The sequence below is a fragment of the Nematostella vectensis genome, chromosome 14 (assembly GCF_932526225.1).
Source record: "Nematostella vectensis chromosome 14, jaNemVect1.1, whole genome shotgun sequence".
Lineage (NCBI taxonomy): Eukaryota > Metazoa > Cnidaria > Anthozoa > Actiniaria > Edwardsiidae > Nematostella > Nematostella vectensis.
In genome coordinates, this window is record NC_064047.1 from 3,874,594 (window position 1) to 3,895,121 (window position 20,528).

Consider the following 20,528-nt stretch of genomic DNA (forward strand, 5'->3'; position numbering starts at 1 on the left):
CTGTGGCAGTGATACTTTACAGGGGACCTTTGGAACCTAAGTGCGACAAAAAATGCGTCAAACCCGATCTAACCCTCGCTATTTCAAGCAATCATACAAATGCACATTTACTCGGAAGGGTCCTTATGGTATCTGCTTACATCTTTATTTGTTGCGTGTTGACTGTCACGAGTTTACTTAGAGCGACTTGGGCGATACGTAGACATCACCAGCAAATAGAGGCGATGTATGGTGTGATGCGGGCTCGAAAAGAGGTCGACTTCACCAAAGTATGCGCTGCCATCATGGTAACTTACATCCTTATGTGGTCGCCCTCCGCACTGAGTCAAGTTGTGCGGTCCTCAAGACCGAGTCTGAGGACACTATGTGCTAATTATTGGTTGACGTCATTGGCTTTCAGCAGCGCGTTACTTGTGCCGGTTATTTATATCACACTTGATAAGCGCTTGTGGAAAGGTTTAACCAGACGCAAGCGACGTTTTAGAGATGAGCAGCAAAGAGAACACTCTCGCAGCCTCAACCAGTCAAGTGTCACCATGTTTAGTCATGTTACACATAGTAGTACGACCACACCGTTTTAAGTAATGCTCCGCGTATGAGGCAACCCAACGGCAAATGCACGCTGGCATGTCAAAAATGCCAAAAAGGCCAATATAACACAACATGATTCATAATATTTTTTTAATTTTTTGGTTATAGGGTTAATTACTATGTCTGATCCAGCTTTTCAGGTACATTTTATATGGGGAACCTTGTAAATATAAGACAACTAACAGCTATTGTTCTTGGCTTGTTCTGATTGGTTCACCCCAAAAATCACCAGTAAGGTATATAACAAAGGACATGAGCAATTTCTTGCAAAATCTTACTATCTTCTATATGTCCTGCATGCATGTTTATTATAAAAAAGATCCTATGTGGGAAAGCTATAATTAAGCTTTTTGCCGCAGGACAATGGAACTTTGCCTAGTTCTTACACGGAGCATTACTTAATACATTAAAATCCGTAGGTGAATCGTAAAGTATGCGGTACGAGGTCTAATTTTAAATTCAGTTCACCATAGTTAGTAGAGTTAACTATGAGTTAACAGCAGGCGTTTCAAGTTTTTTTTTTGCAGTAGTCCGGCGGATATGTGCAGATTTTACCTTGAATTGCGCACTTTTTGCTAAAGTTACCAATTTTAGCATAGTGATAGTTTTTAAAACCCCTTATAAGATAGGCTATAGAGCCAAGCTCAGTTCGGCTTTAATTTCTTATTAATAACGAGTATTGATTTGGCCGCCATTTTTAACCGGAAGTAAACTAATTTTTCCAAAAAAAATATATGAACTCGCTCATTTTGAGAAAGTTTACTTATAGACGAATAAAATATACATCAAAGAATGCATATTAACCAAAGAATTCTGAAAGTAACCGCAAATTTTTCATTTTTGTAACTTTTACGGTGATATTTTGAACCGGAAGTAGTCAAGAATAAATAACGGAACGCTTGTCTCACTTTGCGCATTTTAACAAAAATAAAAAATAAACTTATCTCAGAAGTATTTTCGGGGAATCTTTACAAGATAGGCTATGGAGCTAAAAAAAAGTCTGATTAAATCACGGATTATCTTGCGCTATTAAAATGGCCGATAATTTTCGGGAAGTGAAAATCACATGTAGCCAGCACAAGTTTACCAAATAAACATATTCAATAGCTGGATCAAGAGAAAAGAAAGAGGACGAAAGAAACTGCTTATGTGACAAGCCTGGTGGGGATACCAAGAGCCACGGTGAGCGGGCCGCTCCACCTATTGACTTCAACGTCTGTAAACGACCGCATACATGAATATGTGCAAGTGCTACAAGATTGGACAGTTCCTAACTATAGGAACCGTTTAACCTGTTAACTGGTGGCCCCGGGTGCGCGCTTATCACTCTTCTTGCCTTTCTTCCTTATTCTACAGAAAGGTGAAAGGAGTATCTCGCCAAATAAATACTCGTAGAATTTCACGCATTTACTGGCGTGATACTGTATCCTTTTGTGCGGATAGGGGGGGAAGACAGTACTCGCTGTATTCCCCGAAGCCACAGATGCTTTTCGACAGTGAGCCTTCAGGTCGGTTGAGATAAAAGACAGAATGTTTAATTAGAGTGTACAGAAACAGGTTTGAAAACTACTTCCTGTTTAAAAAAACGGTAAAATTAATAGCAGAAACCAAATCAGTTTTGCTTTTCCACAACTTTGTCAAATGGATTTCATGAATATAAACAAGATGTGCATCTCTGTGCGTTTAAAAATGACAAATTTAATCTCCGGTGCAAAATGGCGGCAATTTTAATCAACCATATTAGTCGGTGATAAAAGCCGATTTTATCTTGGCTCCACAGCTTATCTTATAAAGGTTATTTCAAACTACAACTGCAGTAGAATTGGTGTCTTTTGCTAAATAGCGCGGGGTGAAATAAACGTCCGAGGTTTTACTATCGACTACTTCCGGTTGAAGGTGACTATCTCCTTGAAAGTTCCAAGAATGAAAAATATGCGGTTATTTTCAGCAATCTTGGCAAAACAGCAGTCATGCTGATCTTGGCAAAACATTATCAAACTTTGCAAGTTTATTTACTTTTTTGAAAAAGGTAGTTTACTTCCGGTTCAAAATGGCGGCCAAATCAATACTCCTTATTAATCAGAAAATAAAGCCGATCTGAGCTTGGCTCCATAGCCTATCGTGTAAAGGGTATTAAAAGCCATCACTATTTTAAAATTGGTAGCTTTAGCAAAAAGTGCGCAATTCAAACACATATCCGCCGGGCTACAGGCGCACTGACGTCAACCGCAGATATAGCGCGTTTTAGGAGGTGGTGTTTGCCATTAAAGAAGGCAAATTACGCCGCCATTTTACGCTCCCGCACCATAATACCGACTCACTCAAACAATCCATTTCCATCGGCTATCAAACAAGTGAATGAGATGCTTTCAATAAAATATCGTTAATAAGGTATTAAACTTCAATCGTGGGTGGTCACTTTGAAGTTTTCTTGAAAATAGACCGAGGTATTTTCAATTTGATGACATTCTTTGCGTGGACTGCACACATAAAATAAGCACAAGGCGAGCGAAGCATATCACTCGCCTAACCCAGCCCCGAACCCAGGATTTTTTTGGAGGGGGGGGGGGGGGGGGGAGGGTGGTTGCGGAATCCGAAAAAGTGGATCTAATTTTTTCCGGGGGGAAAGTTCTCTGATAAAATCTGAAGAACAAAGAGAGATGTTTTATGCCTTTGGAGTATCTCCACGGAACGTTGATTGTCGGATTTGGCTACATACCAGAGTGATCTAGCTTATGCTTTATAGGGGTGCGTTCGCCACCCCCCCCGCACGCCACAGGAATCCAATAACCCGAAATCCAATCTGTAGCATTCAACATAAATGGGGTTTTAATATGGAATACCAAAAATTGAGTATTTATATGAGCTGGTCTAAGTGTACACTTCCGAACGAAGCAGAGGAGACTAAAGAGATGTCGTTTTCACTTGAAAACACTTTATCATTTTTAAGTTGTCTTATTTCTTTTTATCAATTTGTATGTGAATGACTTTCCAATGAAATATAATTAAGGGTGCTATAAGCTACAGCACAGTTTGTTGAAAATATTTAAAATCGCAGTATATACAAATACAGTAATACAAATACAAAGAGCACAGACTTTCATGATTTTACTTATGGATTTTATTCTTTGCTCACATCTGGGAGTATTATAAACATTACATCCAACATGTGACCTTGCTGCATTACTCCTAGTAAAACTATGTGTTTTTGTTTTATATTTTATCATCATAGCTGCTGATTTTTTAGTAAACTCCTCGAGGGGATCCATGGTCATCCACAAAAGGAACTTTCCCTGCATCAAATACTACATCAAATATTGTCAATATTTTCAACATGTTTATACTATTTGGCCAGATATTATCAAATTAACTGGCATCACTTTCTTACACTGGCATCAATTTCTAGCTTTGAAACTTGAATTTCACAATGTGCCACAGCAAAAGATAAATGCATCATAAAATTGAAAAATCCTTAGATGGAGGTCTGTTTTTATAAATCTTGCTTTACAGTAGAACCCCAATAATTCAAAATTGGGAGTTCGCTCAAACTTCCCACTAGACTCAAACAGTCATTGCTGTGTTCAGCATATCACTTACCTCAGTAAAACGCTCAACACAGAAGCGACTTACTTGAAAAATTATTTGATTCCCTAACAGGTTGGACCTGACTGAGTTCCACTTTTGTCCAAGGGAAGGGAAGAAAAAAAAAATATTGAAAGATTTGGTTAGATAGAAATCTTAAAACCCTGGGTTCCATTGCCTTGCACTTTAAATCATATAAGACTATTGCTTTTTTAGTACTTTCAAGGCTTTTTGGAGATTGTCTATAGCTGTAGGGACGTCTTCATACTGCAAAGCGCTGGTCGCAAATCTACAAAATTTGAGTGCTTTATCCATGTCTTCTTGAGAAGTTGCACCCGATTCACCTGTGTAGGAATCAGATGACGGAGCAGCTGGCTGTGGAAACAAGAAAATGTTCAAAGATCCGGCGTATTTTGTGAGCACTCCCAAAGGTCACCCCCGTCACCACCCACCTATAATTTCTGATTGGCAGAAGAGCAAACGAGTCTAATAATAGGGAAAGTCACCCATGCAACGAGCAAAGCAACAAAAAGGGTTATACATGTACCAACACGTTTAGGGCAGTAAATAGTATGAGGGCAAGGGGGGGGGGCAGCTACCAACCACCCATCTCCCCCCTAAGAAAAGCAAGATTTATTCTACAAAGAGCAAATGAAAGAAAATTGCACCAGCACCCCAAGAAATGACTAAGGCTTGTCACCATCAAAAAACATCTGCCAAAATATAGCATATGCATAGGAGCACATGCACAGTTCTTCGTTTTTGTTATGGATTAGAAGATGTAAAATCTAACGAATAAACATTATTCAATTTTGCAATAAGATATTTGCCATATTGAGAACAAGAGGCCCAGTTGAGGCTTTAAATAAATTGAGCATCCCCCGCCCTGCGCATTTTTCTTCAACCTCCCCCTGCGGAGCGCATTATCCATGATGGTGGCCAGGTTATGCAAACTCCGTGTTTACTGGGTTTTCGTGCCGGAAATACAATCAAAGCCTACAGGTAGGCTAAATCTTAACAAACAAACCTGTTGGAAGACAGTACGAGGTGCTGGCTTGGGTGGGGTACTAGACGGCACTTGAGGTTGGGAAGGCGTGTCCCCACCTGCATTCCATGCAGGGGGCTGGTCCCCACTTGAGGCTGACTGGTTAGAAGGGCCCTCACCACTAGCCGACGCCCCTGAGGCATCACCATCAAAATATCCACCAAATTCATCTTCTTCTCCCCCAGGAGGGCCAGGTGTAGGAGTTACACCCTCTTTTAAGCATTTGTTAATGTAAGTGGCTTTCCACTTGGAGTACTTTTGTCGCATTGTTGCTTCATCTGTGAGTTCCCCAAACTGAGCAAGAGTGTCGTAGATAAGACTTGCAGTGTAAAAGGACTTGATAACATTTCTACAAAATGCAGAAATTCAAATTTCCAATATTAACAAAGGCATTTTTGACAAACAAGCGTGCATATGCCATTAGGTTGCACAGTTCTTACACGGAGCATTACTTAATATTCACAAACAAATATTTCCCTTCAAAAGGATTTTTAGAAAAATTCTTAAATTTCAAAAGTATCAACTTTGAAAACATTACTTGTTAAATCTGGCAGCCCTGTCTTCTGTGTCGGCCCACAGGAAAAGTTGCCTGGCCTGCTCATCCATATGCGCCTGCCCTACAATGTCACTAGTGATGGCATCCTCACCAGCAAGCTCTTTCTTGGTCTATAAGGAAAAGAGTTCATGAGACCCTACAAGCCTTCCACTGTATATTGTAGCAGATGGCTTTAGTGCAAATTGTTACAGTACAATGCCACTATGCACCTTAACATGGGATTCCCTATAAATCAATAGTTCCAGGTGCTCCCTTTGACGTAAACAGGTCCGTAGACAGGAGGGTTCGGGGAGTTCAAGAGTGCTTTTTTAGCAATCCACAAAGAACAATATGAGCAAGGATTATTTCAGAAATTCAGAGGTTCAAAGGAACTGGAACATCAATATTATTAAAATTTACTAAGATATTTTAATTTCCATATATTTAGTTTTTGAATTTTGGAGATTTCAGCCCTGACGTCATGGAACACGATTATCCCCGCCATTGCGTAGAAGCTACGAGAGGAAATTTTCGCAAATCAGCGGCTACACATAGGCTACATTATGCACAACTTTCTTGATTTTCTGGTGTTACTTCTGTCATAAAGTATAATGATATGTTTGTTTTCATGATGTACTTAATTGGTGGTAAGTGACATAGCTGTCAGCTCAACCGCATCAGGTGGGTGTCACAAGATTTTGGACCTCATCACAAGCCTGTTTTTGTGAGAATGTTCATACATTCTCTGTATTCACTGGCATTGGCTCTCTTGGGTTTTTCACATATTTACTGTATTTCACCCGATTTCACAGGTTTCTAACAAGTTGGGTTGACAGCTATGAAGTGTACTCCGTACACCTGAAAAATGAGGTATAGCATTCCCATACACACACCTTCTCGAGCTTGTCCATAAGAGTAAATAGGAATTTCTTTCCATCTGGACTTTTACTATCTAGCTTTATACCTTTCTGGACTGCAAAGAGGTTACCTAAAACAATAATTTCCAATTATGAGTACAACCAGTGCTCATGCAATACACATCTAATATGGTCGAAGGCTGCATTTGCATAAGACAATTGCACATCCATTAAATTTAACATTATAGATTACAAAATGTTTGTAAATAAGTGTCTTTTTTCCTCTTAATTTCCAGCCCTAATCTGTGAAATGTATATATATTCAATACCCAGCCATCTTTTAAGAGGCGAATGCATTATACACAGGAATATGCCAAACCGTAAATGGTAGCCATGCCAATTTTACTCAGCATGAATGCTGTCAGCAACATCCACATTTACAGACATCTAAGCTATTTGGCAGCACCATTCTAAGGGATAAGCCTATATTTTGATAAAATGATTTTCATAATACAATGCATCTATCTATAAAATCTATTCATAATAATCGACACTATGTCTAAGATCCCAAACTTTCCAAAACTAAAAATAAACTATGACGTTTTGCCATCTTACTTGAAAACCTTGCAAAACAACATCAAGTACTCTATTGTGCGAGGTTTAAAGTCAAAGGATGGGACTCTCTACTCACAATAGTACGCTACGATTCGATCTCTCTTTTCGTATTCTTTAGCGACTTTTAAATACGGTTGGATTGGTTTTAGAGAAGGTGGAACGTCAGCCGCCATCTTGATTCTTTTTGTACTGCGGGCTCAAGTTGTTATTGGTCGACATATCGCGAAAGACTGGTGCGACTACAGGCAGTCCAAGATATTTTTTTAGTCTCCAAGAAGACATCATGGTTACTTTTCGATAAGCGACGAAAATAAAAAGCTTCAAGTGCGAAGCGTTTCCTAGAAACTAAATAAAATAACAACATTTGATGTAAGAAATTTTCAATTTCTTCAAGACATTACAACTCTCCAAATATGGAATTCTGATTAGTTGCTAGGGCAACAGGCATGTAGCTTTCGTCGTCAATCGAGCAAGAAGTGGTTGATCTATGTGAAAGGGCGCTTTAGAGTTTATTAAAAATGTCCACAAAACATGCAATGTGTACAACGGTAGAGCAGCCATTTGGTTCGACAGTCAGGACCAAAGGACCCGCGAAAAAGGAGGTTTGTACATGCGCAACACTTTTTTTTAAAATTTTAATTTTGAAAACCCCGCCATTTTTTTCGGTAAAACCTACTTTGAAGATGAATTCTATTTCGATAACAACAAAAGGACGTTTAGTTTTTAAGTTATTGAATTATTTGTAAGAAAAAATATATCCTTGTGAAATTAGCCTGTATACAGGCTAATGAGAAATAGGTATTAGTTGAATATTATTCAATGAAATAATCCATTTCGGCAATTGCCGAAAAGCCCTTTTCTTTTGTGTGTAAAGAAAATTCATCCGCCCTTTTTTCACAGACACGTGTGCTTTATCGTTCTACTAAGAATGGAGAAATAATAGCAGAGGCGTTTACATCGAAGTCAAGACTGCAGAACTCTATAGTAAGAATATCAGTTGTTCATCTAGAAATTTAAAAATGGATATATTTCAAAACACTTCCCTTTCTTTCACTTCCCTTTCCTTTTATTCTTTCACTCTTCTCCATGTGAAAAGGCTAAAGATTTGCTCAAGCCTCCTCTCTGATGTACTATAATGAAGAATATTATTTTATATAGGTGAAGCCTGCTCCTCCGGCTGGAGCATTTAAGGAAAGGCAAGCCCCACAAACAAACTTCAGGAAGTGCTATGACCGGGGTGACTTTCCAATTGCCCTAGAACACGACACCAAGGGGAACAAGATTGCCTGGAAGGTCGAGATTGAAAAACTGGATTATCACCATTATTTGCCATTGTTTGTTGAAGGTCTCTGCGAGACAAGCCACCCTTATGAGTTTTTCGCCAGGCAAGGTGTCCATGATATGTTAGAGCATGGGGGTAGCAAGGTGTTGCCGGTGATCCCACAACTGATCATTCCATTCAAGCAAGCACTTAACACAAGGAACCCAAAAGTTGTGTGCACAACTTTGAAAGCACTCCAGCATCTTGTTGTCTCTGCTGACTTGGTTGGTGAGGCACTGGTTCCATACTACAGACAAATCCTACCAATCCTGAACATCTTCAAAAACAAAAATCTCAACTCTGGTGATGGCATTGACTACAGTCAACAAAGAAGAGAAAACATTGGGGACTTGATTACTGAAACACTTGAAGGATTTGAGAGGCGAGGCGGCCCTGATGCCTTTATCAATATCAAGTATATGGTGCCAACCTATGAATCGTGCATGTTAAATTGATTTCCAGATAGTTTAAACCAACAACTACCTCACCTCTTGGTTTTTTTTTCAAAAGGACTAAACATTGACCAAATTAGTATTCATTTCTGTGCATATTTTTGGCTTGTTTTTTTGCCCTTTTTTTCTTTTGTACACCCAGTGACAAAAGATATTATATAAAACTGGATTCAGAAATATATTTTTCTTGTTTACTGTTGAACTTTAAATTATATATTTAAATTTTAATGTTAATTTTAAGAATATATATATATTTTTTCTACAAAATATTTTGTATTAATTCGCACATTTCTAAATGTGCTTCTGAATAACTCTTGTCTAAAGTTTTTCCAAAAACTTTATTTAATCGTCAAGTAATGCAATTATTCCTATAGCCCGTGAAAGAGATCATTAAAATGCATACTATTGTCCCGGTCAGCCATATATGGATCAAAATACTTTGGTTGCTAAGGGGGCTACAACTAAAGTTCGTCGTCACACTAAACACACAACACTGAGCGAGCAAGGAAAGCGTACAGAAAGCTCTTCCAAAGTTCGAATTATTTTTATTTTAAAATATGGCTACTAGAATGCGAACGAGAATTGAACCGCCTTTTGGCGCATCTATGAAAACTAAGACATCCCCGGACAAGAAGCAAGTAAGTGAATTCTCAAACTGTCTTCGATGAATATGGCGGCTTCGTGTTCCCTTACACGCACGTTCGATGTTAACGAATCTTTTTCCTTCTTTAGGCAACATCAACTAAGCGGCCTGAAGTTGTAGCAGAGGCATTCACTACAAAGTCAAGACAACCATTCTCTAAGGTAAATTTAGATTTTGCGTTTAATTTAGCTGGTAAAACAACCATTGTAATTTGTGTTTGTTTCCCCTAACAACAACACTGGTAAAATCTTGATATTCCTTGAATATCGCCGTTTGTACTTAGGTCAAATCGCCGCCCGCTGCTGGAGCTTTTGCAGAGCGGTCTGTTGCCCCGACTGCATTCAGAAAGTTTTATGAACGTGGCGATTTCCCGATTGCTTTGGAACACGACACGAAAGGTAACAAGATCGCGTGGAAAGTTGAGATCGAAAAGCTCGACTACCATCATTACCTCCCGCTTTTCGCGGACGGGCTCTCTGAGACAACCCACCCATACGAGTTTTTCGCCAGACAAGGAGTCCATGATATGTTAGAGCATGGTGGCAACAAGATTCTACCAGTGATACCCCAGTTGATAATTCCTCTCAAGCAAGCTCTTGCTACCCGACAACCAAAAGTGCTTTGTACCACCTTAAAGGTTCTACAACACTTAGTAGTGTCCGGTGATTTGATTGGCGAAGCGTTGGTACCCTACTACAGGCAAATCCTCCCAGTATTAAACATCTTCAAGAACTGCAACCTCAACTCCGGAGACAAGATTGATTACAGTCAGCACAAGCGGGAAAACATTGGCGACCTCATCCATGAGACTCTGGAACAGTTCGAAAGGACTGGTGGGCCTGATGCTTTCATCAACATCAAGTACATGATTCCAACATATGAATCATGCATGCTAAATTAAGTCTTAGTAAGGATGAATTTTGGAAAATTATCTGTGGATGTCAGTTAATTTTCCCAGGAAAGGGGAAGTAAGGGTCCAGTTTTAATACTTTGAAATCCTGACAAACCACAGAAATGAGACAAAGAACAGTGTAGCCTACCTTAAGGCTTTGATAGTTTTTCTGGTATAAGAACCCTGAAAACATGGAGTTTGTATATCACTGCCTTTGTCTTGGAATATGGGCTGCACAGAAAATGTGTGAACTCCATGTTTTTAGGGCTATCATACTGAAAAGACTATCAAAGCCTACAGGAAGTCTAAAAAGAGTGGTGTGCTTTACACCATATAAAGTTCCTAAATCATAATCTTTTGTCAGCTTTGTCTGGCAACCAGAACAGGTATGTTTCTGCTACATTTGATTATAATGTATTTTCTATCTTTGACTGGTGTCAGGGCCCTAGCAGAGAAAATATTTATAAGTGTGCTATCGGATAATCCTTCAAATGCCTTTTGCATCTTTAGTAAATAGTATTTAAGTTCATTCAGTTTTTTAGTTCATTCTGTGAATTATTAATTACAATCTCAACTATGCATTTGATTGTTGTCTCATTACAAATGTGATATTTTGAAGATCATCATATTTTATATAATTTACTGGAAATGTTTCTCTTTTCATCACTTCAAATCTTATTCAATTTTCTTTAGCAGTATACTGTTATTTCTCAAAATGTGTAAGAAATTATCTTTTTCAGCAGTGCTTAAAGCCAAAAAAGATTGTACTATATTGTATTAGTCAATAGTTTAGATTTTTATTTTGCAACAGATTCAAAAACAGTCATTATATATATTGTTATATAGCAGGTCTTTGTGTGGTAATTGTGTGTAGATAACAGTAGTAAAAGACAATGTTAAACACTTTGCATCTATGCTATTATCAGCAGCAGGCAGGTTCCCAGGGGGGGGGGGGGGGGTGCGCAGTCATAGGTGTCATATGGAAAAAGAATAGCATTTGAAGATTCCTTAATAAGAAATGACCCACTTTTTGGCTGCCAAAAAGAATAGCATTTGAAGATTCCTTAATAAGAAATGACCCACTTTTGCCGCCAAGAAGGGGGGGGGGGGGGTGCGCAGTCATAATGTAGGTATCATATGGAAAAAGAATAGTATTTGAAGATTCCTTAATAAGAAATGACCCACTTTTTGGCCGCCAAGGGGGGGGGGGGGGTGCAGTCATAGGTGTCATATGGAAAAAGAATAGTATTTAAAGATTCCTTAATAAGAAATGACCCACTTTTTGGCCGCCAAGGGGGGGGGGGGTGCGCAGTCATAGGTGTCATATGGAAAAAGAATAGTATTTGAAGATTCCTTAATAAGAAATGACCCACTTTTTGGCCGCCAAGAGGGGGGGGGGGGTGCGCAGTCATAGGTGTCATATGGAAAAAGAATAGCATTTGAAGATTCCTTAATAAGAAATGACCCACTTTTTGGCCGCCAAGGGGGGGGGTGCAGTCATATGGAAAAAGAATAGCATTTGAAGATTCCTTAATAAGAAATGACCCACTTTTTGGCCGCCAAGGGGGGGGGGGGTGCAGTCATAGGTGTCATATGGAAAAAGAATAGCATTTGAAGATTCCTTAATAAGAAATGACCCACTTTTTGGCCGCCAAAAAGAATAGCATTTGAAGATTCCTTAATAAGAAATGACCCACTTTTTGGCCGCCAAGAGGGGGGGGCACATGCACTCTGCACACCCCCTTGTCCACGCGCCTGATCAGGATCTAGATGGGGGGTGAGAGGTCCATAGCAAGAAATAGGAGGGTGGGGTGGCTTATTCATTTTCCTGGGTTTTCATATACTTTCTCTCCTCTAAACGAGCCTCCATTGTTACATAACATCTGCCAAGTTTGGTTGTCTAATATTTCTACTCATTATTACATGAATGGCAGGTGGTGTGTTATTACATTCACGATAAAGCACTTAACCACATTAATGGGCGACGACGGACATGTTATTACATTTATGGTTGGGTATTTATTACTTTTATTTTGGGCGCTTTATTACATTTATATAGGCATTATTACGTTTGTATGATTTGGGCATACAACGATAAACCCTGTGGCAGGGGTCACCCTCGGTGACAGTTCTGTGCTAACTTACAATTCACACACTTGTTCTGGAGCCTCGCTCTGTTATGCCTTCCGCACCAGTTGTTGAAAGTCGTACATACATCATCTCATCCTTGATATTCTCTAGCGCAGTTGCTGATAATAAAATCAAGCACCCAGGCTCGGATTACTCTTTTATTTTCATATGTTTATTTGCGTACCGTAAATGACCCTAATAAACGCCCGGGGCGTTTATTAAATTTCGATGGTCCGAGGGGGCGTTTATTAGATAGGAGGCGTTTATTAGAAAGGGGCGTTCTTTACAAACTATGAAAATATAACAAACCCAACAGGCCTGTAACCAGAAACAAAATTTTACCGAGGCAAAGTTAGCCACTGGATGATAAATCCAACAAAAGCAGGTGTTTTATCTCATATTTTTCAATTGTGAAACACTAAACATCAAAATTTTACCGAGGCGAAGCTAGCCACTGGATGATAAATCCAACAAAAGCAGGTGTTTTATCTCATATTTTTCAATTGTGAAACACTAAACATCAAAATTTTACCGAGGCGAGTGCCTCACTTGCCTCATACTGGCTACGAGCCTTCCTAAGTGCAGTTGGGGTTCTAGTTTCAGCCAGAATCATTTTAAATCATAGCCTGCGTAGCAAGCGTTTACCATGCGACGAATCGAATGCAATGATTCAACGGTGCAAGTATTCGGAAACGAGAAGTAGGCTTTATTCCTGGATGCTACACTGCGAGGACAAAACGAAAGAAAATTGCAGACACCCTAAGCAATGAGATAAGGAACGTTAAAGGGCGGTACCCTCATTTTGAACTTGACATTGAACAAGGCGCTACTCGCTTACCAGTGTTGATTAAGCGAAATGGCAATTAAATTACCATTTATATTTCCGGAATTCCTATGTCGTTTCTTTTTAAGCTGGCAGTGAAGGGAGCGGGGGGGGGGGGGGGGGGGGGGGGTTAGGGAGGGGGCGTTTATTAGAGAGGGGTGTTCATTGCAAACTTGTAAGCTTAGCGGGGCGTTCATTAGATCAGAAGCGTTCTTTAGATAGGGGGCGTTTATTAGGTCATTTACGGTATTTACATTAGTAAGACATTGTTTTCTTTAACCAAAGAAACACTGTCTGTTGGCGACGTAGGTTTCACCATATGTTGTCCACTTTTCAATTCATCTTCTAGTGTTTTAGTGGTATTGTTGTTTTTATCTTCCTCACTTTCATTCTTCTTCTCAGAACTCAGAGTACCAACAACACTTTCTAAGATAAGTGGACATTTTCTTATCATGTGTTCGATCGAACCACATTTATGACAAATTCTGCTCGTTCGCCTTTCGTATGGACAATTTCTCACTCGATGACCGCTATTGTTGCAGTTGAAACAAAGCGAAGTGTATTTTCGTGCGCCTTTTTTTACTCGGTTCTTACGCGATGCGCCCTTGACATTCCCGCCACCTGGTGACGTCACGCAGATAGCAACCTTGCCTTTGTCGCTATTGGAGATGGTGAGCTGCACGTGCTCGCCTTCCTCCAGACTGCGGTAACCGCTGGCCTTGATTGCGCTCTGCAGAAAAGCAAATAAGAGGAATTTACAAAGGAAATCTTCTGGCCTAAAAATAAAAATAAATAGCAAATCAAGACTACCACAAAACGGGTTCAAACAACACCAAAGAAGATCAAATGACGTCGCTTAAAATGGCTTGTCCATGTTCTCAGAATTGAACAAGAACGAATCCCCCAACATTAGCAAGATGGACCCCAATTATTGGGAAACCAGGACGGCCAAAGCAAACCTGGAGAAGAACTGTAGAGGTAGGATTACGGGATATGAGTCGCCCTATGACAGGTAATCCGGAATCCATGCTACTGGAATCCGGAATCCACACACTAGGGTCCGGAATCCAAGACTTAAGCTGGAATCCGGAATACAAGAATCCTGGAAAACGAAAATGGAATCCGGAATCCACGGGGAAAAAAAAAACACATGAAATCCGGAATCCACACACTAGGATCCGGAATCCAGAACCCTATTGGAGAACCTGACATGGAGCGAAATGAGGCTAACCTGGGGCGAGGCAAGAAAGGTTGCGAAAGACCGCAAAGAATGGCGTCACCGTGTCGCGGCCCTGTTTCCCACCAGGAAAGTAAGAAAGGTACATAGGAAATCAGCATTTTTCGATATTTTGGTCTTGGGTTTGTAACTTGAACATATCATCGCGACTCATTTCGCGAGGCATGTCAACGCGCATTTCAATATGGCGTCTTGAAAATTACCCAGAAGACCCTTTGGACGAGGTTGTTTCCGCGATTTTCGCTTGGTGTGTATTGCGCATGCGCTGCATTTTGCCCAATGCCGAAAGCTGTGCTGTTAAAATATTTTGTGTCTTGCGTGATGGGCCACATTCACTTTATTGGCTTCACATTATCAGCCCTACACAGCCATGGGATTATGGTAAGCTTTCCAAGGGGATAATCTGACCAAATTGGACGAAATTCCCACATAGATAAACGCAAAGCCCCGGGAGTCAGAAAAACATAAGTAAACGTCTGACTGAGATGAACACGCTTTTGGTGCTAAAATGACATCGCCTGAGATATAATCAAGAGACCATAAATATTAATGCTCTAGCATTTTTACTTAATGACAAACGAAGAAATCCAATTCTGCAGTCGCTTTGCGTTTCATGCTAAAATAACTTTGCGTTTCATACTAAAATAATTTAAAAAATATATATAAATAATCAAAATATAAAACATACCAGTACTTAAAAAACACAAAAATGTTGTTTTATCGTAAGACAACTCTTAAAGACGATTATGATTCTAAGATTTCAGGAATTATATGGGGAATTTATTCGTAAAACTAAAGATTAAAAAAGGAGCACTTTGTATGTGAATGATACGAGCATTCTTAGGCGTAAGGACGGTAAATAATATATTCAAGTAGCTCTTAATTTTATATTATAGAAGGGGCGTTAAAGCATCACCCAATCTACAAGATATTCGCGCAGTAATTATACCTCTCTCTGTGTCTTCACACGCGTTAAGACAAATTAAGCTAAGCCAATATTTAAAGAAATGTTCTTTAAAATAATTGTTTTGTTGCCCTGACAAACAGCATTTAACATGCAAATTGTTAAGTGTCAATTTCGCGATATGGCGCGAAAGACACGGCGCAGCTGTTGTATTGTGAAAAAATAAGTAAAAGTCAAAAATACTTGATACAATAGTTAAATAATGAAATAACTTAAAAATTTCAAGCACGTTTCTAAAGATTCAAAATAACGGGTGGTCTCTCGTTACGTTTTCAAAGGTTTTGTTTATGTTTTGAGATTACTGTATTATATTCATGAGGTCAAAACAAGTCAGGAAAAATTCCATCCGATATTTTGGAGTTTTGCATAAAACACAAGATGGCCTGTTATACTTACTGTTTTTAAAACGGATTAGAATTATTTTTACATACTTGATGAACGAAAACATCTTCACCGCCATCATCCCTTGTTATGAACCCAAACCCTTTGATAAGGTTGAACCATTTGACCGAACCAGTGCACGTTATTGTGTCTTTTCCGCCAACTTCTGTCGTCACCTCTGTAAAATAAAAACGCCATATGAAGACAAGTTTATCGACAAACGTTTTATTTTAATGTTTGTTTTTTTGCACAGACAATGGTATGTACCGAAAGCTGAAGATTTAAATGAAATTATGCTTTTCTATTCGATTAAATGGAATACAAGTAGTGACCGTTAAATGAAAAATAAAAGACAAGGATTGTATATGTAATTTTTGACCTTTCAATAGGTCTGTACAAAGAAATACTGAATAAAATATTAAATCGTCGTACAATGTTCCGCACAAGCATACAAACTAGAGTCGTGGACAATTGAATAGGCAAAATGCAATATAATTTACTCAAAAGAAAAGATGACATTTGCTCTGAGGGGCCTATCTATTGAAGTAAACGAGAGTTAGAGGCGAAAGCGCCTAAAATACATACCGCTCATTTGTTAATTTTACGATTCCTTGAGCAGTTCCGAATCTTCGTGCGACCAAATAAAGCAGAAGTAATAAGATAGCTCAACTACGCTGTGATTTCAATTTGTAAGACAGGCATTTACGGTGACGAGTTCGACCAAAACACTCAGCTGTTTCCTAAATTAAGCTCGCGTCCCCCACCGCTTTAAAATCAAGATTTCGGCTCTATGTTACCGCCAATAAAAGCATCCAATGAAACACGACCCTCTAGATATGCATCTGATTGAAGGAAGGCATCTAAATAACTCGCAAACAAAAGGGATTTATCCAATGTGTCAAATAGAAAGCATACACAGAAATTTACGCGTGCGCCATTTAATTTTTTTCTATAATCTAATCTCGCTAGAAATCCAACCGGTCGAGTTGTGGTTAAAAATGTCCCTTGGTCCTTGAGTATATTTCTTACAAAAACAGATTATAATCAAATTCGATCTTTGAAGGGTTGTTTATTTTAAGCACAAAGCCACTGAGAGGGTCCAAAGTAATCGAATTTTAAATAATTTAAAATCACTTTCAATAACAAGGGAACCTAACTTATAATAGGGAAACCCATTATGGAAACTTCAAAATCTGCGTCTACCAAAAGAGATTTTTCTACAAAGAATTCCGAATTGGATTGCGCATACAATAGTAACTATGTAATTGACCCCTTAAAAAAAAAAACAAATATTTGAGAAAGAACAAAGCATTTTGCGAATCAAAGTTTACAAACTGTCATCAAAGCATTTTTCTTTCTTCTTATTATTGCGGAAACTTTATTTCACAACCAAATACTTAGAAAATTTACTTTTTCCGCCACTCGCTTGGACATTTTCAGTACTAATCCCCGATATTATAGTGATTATAATATTGTATGCCCAATTGCTGCAAAACCCTTAATTCCATGAGTTCTTTTGGTGCAAAAAGTCTTAATAAGATAAAATTGTCTTAATCAGTTTAATTTAGATAACGGAGATCTTGCTGTGGTATATTTTTCTTCATAAAAATTGAAAGATTTGATATCAAAGTTTGCTTTATAGTACAAGAAAATACGAATTTCTACACGAGTTATAGAATCTAGTAGCTTTTTTACAAAGTAAAAAGAGGAGGAATACATTCTGGGATACTGTCATAGTCCTGGGATCAGGAGGTGTGGTGCTTCGATTCGCCCTACCTGGCTACCCTTGAATCTAGGTGCGGCTCCACATATTCACACCTACTAACGTAAACAGGTCAAAAGTTTATAGTACGTTAAGTAGAAGCTGTACGTCCAGGCCCCCGTACCCAGGACTTTTTTTTGGGGGGGGGGTGCGAAATCCGAAAAAGTGGACCTAATGTTATCCGGGTGGGAATGGATTTCTCCGATAAAAATCTGACCATGCCTTTGCAGTGTCTCCACGGGACGTTTTTTGTCTGATTTGGCTACATACCGGAGTGATCTAGCAGATGCCTTATATAGTTTTGTCTACAAATAGCACGTCTATTGAGAACGGAAAGTGGACCTTTGGCCGTTGTGTGTGTGTGTGGGGGGGTGGGGGGTGCGTTCGCACCCCCTGTACCCCTCCCCCTCCCTGGGTAAGGGCCTGATTTCTTCATTCTTTTTACGACAAAGCTTAGTGTTTTATTTCGCGTTAAATTTTTTCCCGGATACGCGCTCCGTTTGTTGAACTAACTTATACTATATGGACTATCCAGGGCCGTAGCATTGGGTGGGGCACTACGGGCACGTGATCGCCCCCCTCAAATATTAAAAAAAGGACCAGTAGGGGAGTGGCTGTGCCCCTTATATTCTCTTAATATGTATGTATTGTGTTCCTCCAATATTTCAAAGCCTGCTACGGCACTGCTATACGATATGTGAAATAAAAAAAACTGATGCTATCTGTCAGGGAAGTATTTTGTGTGTTTGTAGCGAGCAAGGCAAAGTGAAAAGTCAGCGACAATGGTATACGTTAGGAAACAAATAAGGAATAAAGATTAAAAGGCACTTTGAAGTCTATTTTCGAGTTCATATGTGCAACGTTCACAAGAGTTAGACTTGTTGATTGGCATTCGGCTGTTACGTGAACTAGTAGCTCTCGCTCCGATCATTTGGTTAGCAGTCTTCACAAACCATCACCACACAATTATCAGCAACAGCATCATCATCATCATCATCATCACTATCATCATCTTCACCAACATCATATCATCATCATCACCACCACCACCATCATCATCATCATCCCATCATCTAACATCGTCGCCAAAATCAACACTATCATCATCATCATCACCACCACCACCACCACCACCACCATCATCATCATCATCACTATCATCATCTTCACCAACATCATATCATCATCATCATCATCCCATCATCTAACATCGTCGCCAAAATCAACACTATCATAATCATCATCACCACCATCACCATCATCATCATCATCATCATCACTATCATCATTTTCACCATCATCATCAGCATCATCATCATCATCATCATCACTATCATCATCATCATCATCTTCACCATCATCATCATCATCATCACCACCATCATCATCATCATCATCACCACCACCATCATCATCATCACCACCATCACTCTCATCATCTTCACCATCATCATCGGCATCATCAGAGTCAACATAATAACATAATGATCACCAGCATTGTCAGCAACATTATCTACATCACCAAAGACATTCTATACAGCCACCATAGAACCCGCGCCCGATACACTGACAAATTTATGCACGACTTTTTTTCAGAATATTGGACTAGTTAGCTAGTCTGCCCGCAATATTAGAAATCCACATCACCATCATCAACGCCGCCATCACTACCATCACAAACATCATCCTAACACAAACATTATCATAACATCACCACCACCGTCACAAGCATCATAACATCAACATCATTATCAACATCATAAATCATCATAAAATCGCCACTACCACCATCATTACAAACATCATAACAACACCAACCATCCTCATTACCACCATCACAAATCATCATAAAATCGCCACCAACACCACCATTACAAACATTACCATAACATCAACACCAGCACAAACATCATCATAACAACACCAACCATCATCAACATCACAAATCATTATAACATCACTACCATCATCATCATCATCATCATCATCATCATCATCACCACCATCACAAATCATCATAGAATCACTACCATCATCATCATCACAACCACAAATAATCATAACATCACTACCATCATCATCATCATCACCACCACCATCACAAATCATCATAGAATCACTACAATCATCATCATCACCACCACAAATATCATTGTAAAATCATCGTCGCTCAACACCACTTTATATCCAGTAGGCTCGGTACTGAGGTATCAGAATTACACAATTTTCATATTTTATTCAAGAAGATATTCATGCTAGAAAAATACCGTGCATTTGTTATGTACATATTAAAAACTATAATACAGCTTAACATCTATACATACCTCTCGCTTCCTCACTATATTCGCAAGCGGGAATCATTGGAACAAAACTGGATAAATATTTACACACCCGGCCTGCAGGAAAATAAAGTACGACTACCTCGATCAAAACGTGACCAATAAAATACAAACATCCAGTAATGTCCGTGTGATTAAAAAAATACTACCGTCCATACGCGTTTATACCGCTAGTACGAGATACGATCCTAGTTGAGGTAAACGTTTATAAACATCTCATAAATAACATGCAAATATTCTGATGGGACGACATTGTATTTGTGAACTTGAGTTGAAGAATATGTGATCAGCGTAATGGCCCGGACGGCATATTGCTGTTTTTTGTGGACATTTTCATACCATTTACTATGCAGGTTTAA

General features: G+C 39.1%; 4 protein-coding genes across 4 annotated transcripts; 2 read left to right on the top strand and 2 right to left on the bottom strand.

Moving 5' to 3' along the window:
* Positions 1-3,694: 3,694 nt before the first annotated feature.
* On the bottom strand, positions 3,695-7,438 carry LOC5516655 (vacuolar protein sorting-associated protein VTA1 homolog). The gene is made up of 5 exons (XM_032386575.2): positions 7,302-7,438; positions 6,647-6,741; positions 5,757-5,884; positions 5,201-5,567; positions 3,695-4,548 (listed from the first exon to the last, which is right to left on the bottom strand). The coding sequence occupies exons 1-5, from the start codon at positions 7,396-7,398 to the stop codon at positions 4,375-4,377; spliced, it is 861 nt and encodes a 286-aa protein (XP_032242466.2). The 5' UTR covers positions 7,399-7,438; the 3' UTR covers positions 3,695-4,374.
* Positions 7,439-7,632: 194 nt separating this feature from the next.
* LOC5516658 (parkin coregulated gene protein homolog) lies at positions 7,633-9,047 on the top strand. Its single transcript, XM_001636672.3, has 3 exons — positions 7,633-7,827; positions 8,126-8,209; positions 8,384-9,047. The coding sequence occupies exons 1-3, from the start codon at positions 7,744-7,746 to the stop codon at positions 8,999-9,001; spliced, it is 786 nt and encodes a 261-aa protein (XP_001636722.1). The 5' UTR covers positions 7,633-7,743; the 3' UTR covers positions 9,002-9,047.
* Positions 9,048-9,459: 412 nt separating this feature from the next.
* Positions 9,460-11,436, top strand: LOC5516673 (parkin coregulated gene protein homolog). The gene is made up of 3 exons (XM_001636673.3): positions 9,460-9,636; positions 9,731-9,802; positions 9,925-11,436. The coding sequence occupies exons 1-3, from the start codon at positions 9,556-9,558 to the stop codon at positions 10,540-10,542; spliced, it is 771 nt and encodes a 256-aa protein (XP_001636723.2). The 5' UTR covers positions 9,460-9,555; the 3' UTR covers positions 10,543-11,436.
* Positions 11,437-13,699: 2,263 nt separating this feature from the next.
* Positions 13,700-17,019, bottom strand: LOC116620807 (protein lin-28 homolog A). The gene is made up of 3 exons (XM_032386611.2): positions 16,654-17,019; positions 16,119-16,246; positions 13,700-14,216 (listed from the first exon to the last, which is right to left on the bottom strand). Exons 1-3 carry the CDS (start codon positions 16,658-16,660, stop codon positions 13,737-13,739), a joined length of 615 nt encoding a protein of 204 aa, XP_032242502.2. The 5' UTR covers positions 16,661-17,019; the 3' UTR covers positions 13,700-13,736.
* Between the last annotated feature and the right edge of the window lie 3,509 nt (positions 17,020-20,528).

Coding starts and splice junctions, on each gene's coding strand:
- LOC5516655 (XM_032386575.2), bottom strand. CDS start 7,398: ATGGCGGCTGACGTTCCACCTTCTCTAAAACCAATCCAACCGTATTTA. Junction 6,742..7,301: donor TCGAATCGTAGCGTACTATT/GTGAGTAGAGAG, acceptor TTATTGTTTTAG/GTAACCTCTTTGCAGTCCAG. Junction 5,568..5,756: donor AGGGCTGCCAGATTTAACAA/GTAATGTTTTCA, acceptor TGCATTTTGTAG/AAATGTTATCAAGTCCTTTT.
- LOC5516658 (XM_001636672.3), top strand. CDS start 7,744: ATGTCCACAAAACATGCAATGTGTACAACGGTAGAGCAGCCATTTGGT. Junction 7,828..8,125: donor AAGGACCCGCGAAAAAGGAG/GTTTGTACATGC, acceptor CTTTTTTCACAG/ACACGTGTGCTTTATCGTTC. Junction 8,210..8,383: donor CAAGACTGCAGAACTCTATA/GTAAGAATATCA, acceptor TATTTTATATAG/GTGAAGCCTGCTCCTCCGGC.
- LOC5516673 (XM_001636673.3), top strand. CDS start 9,556: ATGGCTACTAGAATGCGAACGAGAATTGAACCGCCTTTTGGCGCATCT. Junction 9,637..9,730: donor CATCCCCGGACAAGAAGCAA/GTAAGTGAATTC, acceptor TTCCTTCTTTAG/GCAACATCAACTAAGCGGCC. Junction 9,803..9,924: donor CAAGACAACCATTCTCTAAG/GTAAATTTAGAT, acceptor GTTTGTACTTAG/GTCAAATCGCCGCCCGCTGC.
- LOC116620807 (XM_032386611.2), bottom strand. Junction 14,217..16,118: donor AAGATGTTTTCGTTCATCAA/GTATGTAAAAAT, acceptor GCTTTTCTGCAG/AGCGCAATCAAGGCCAGCGG.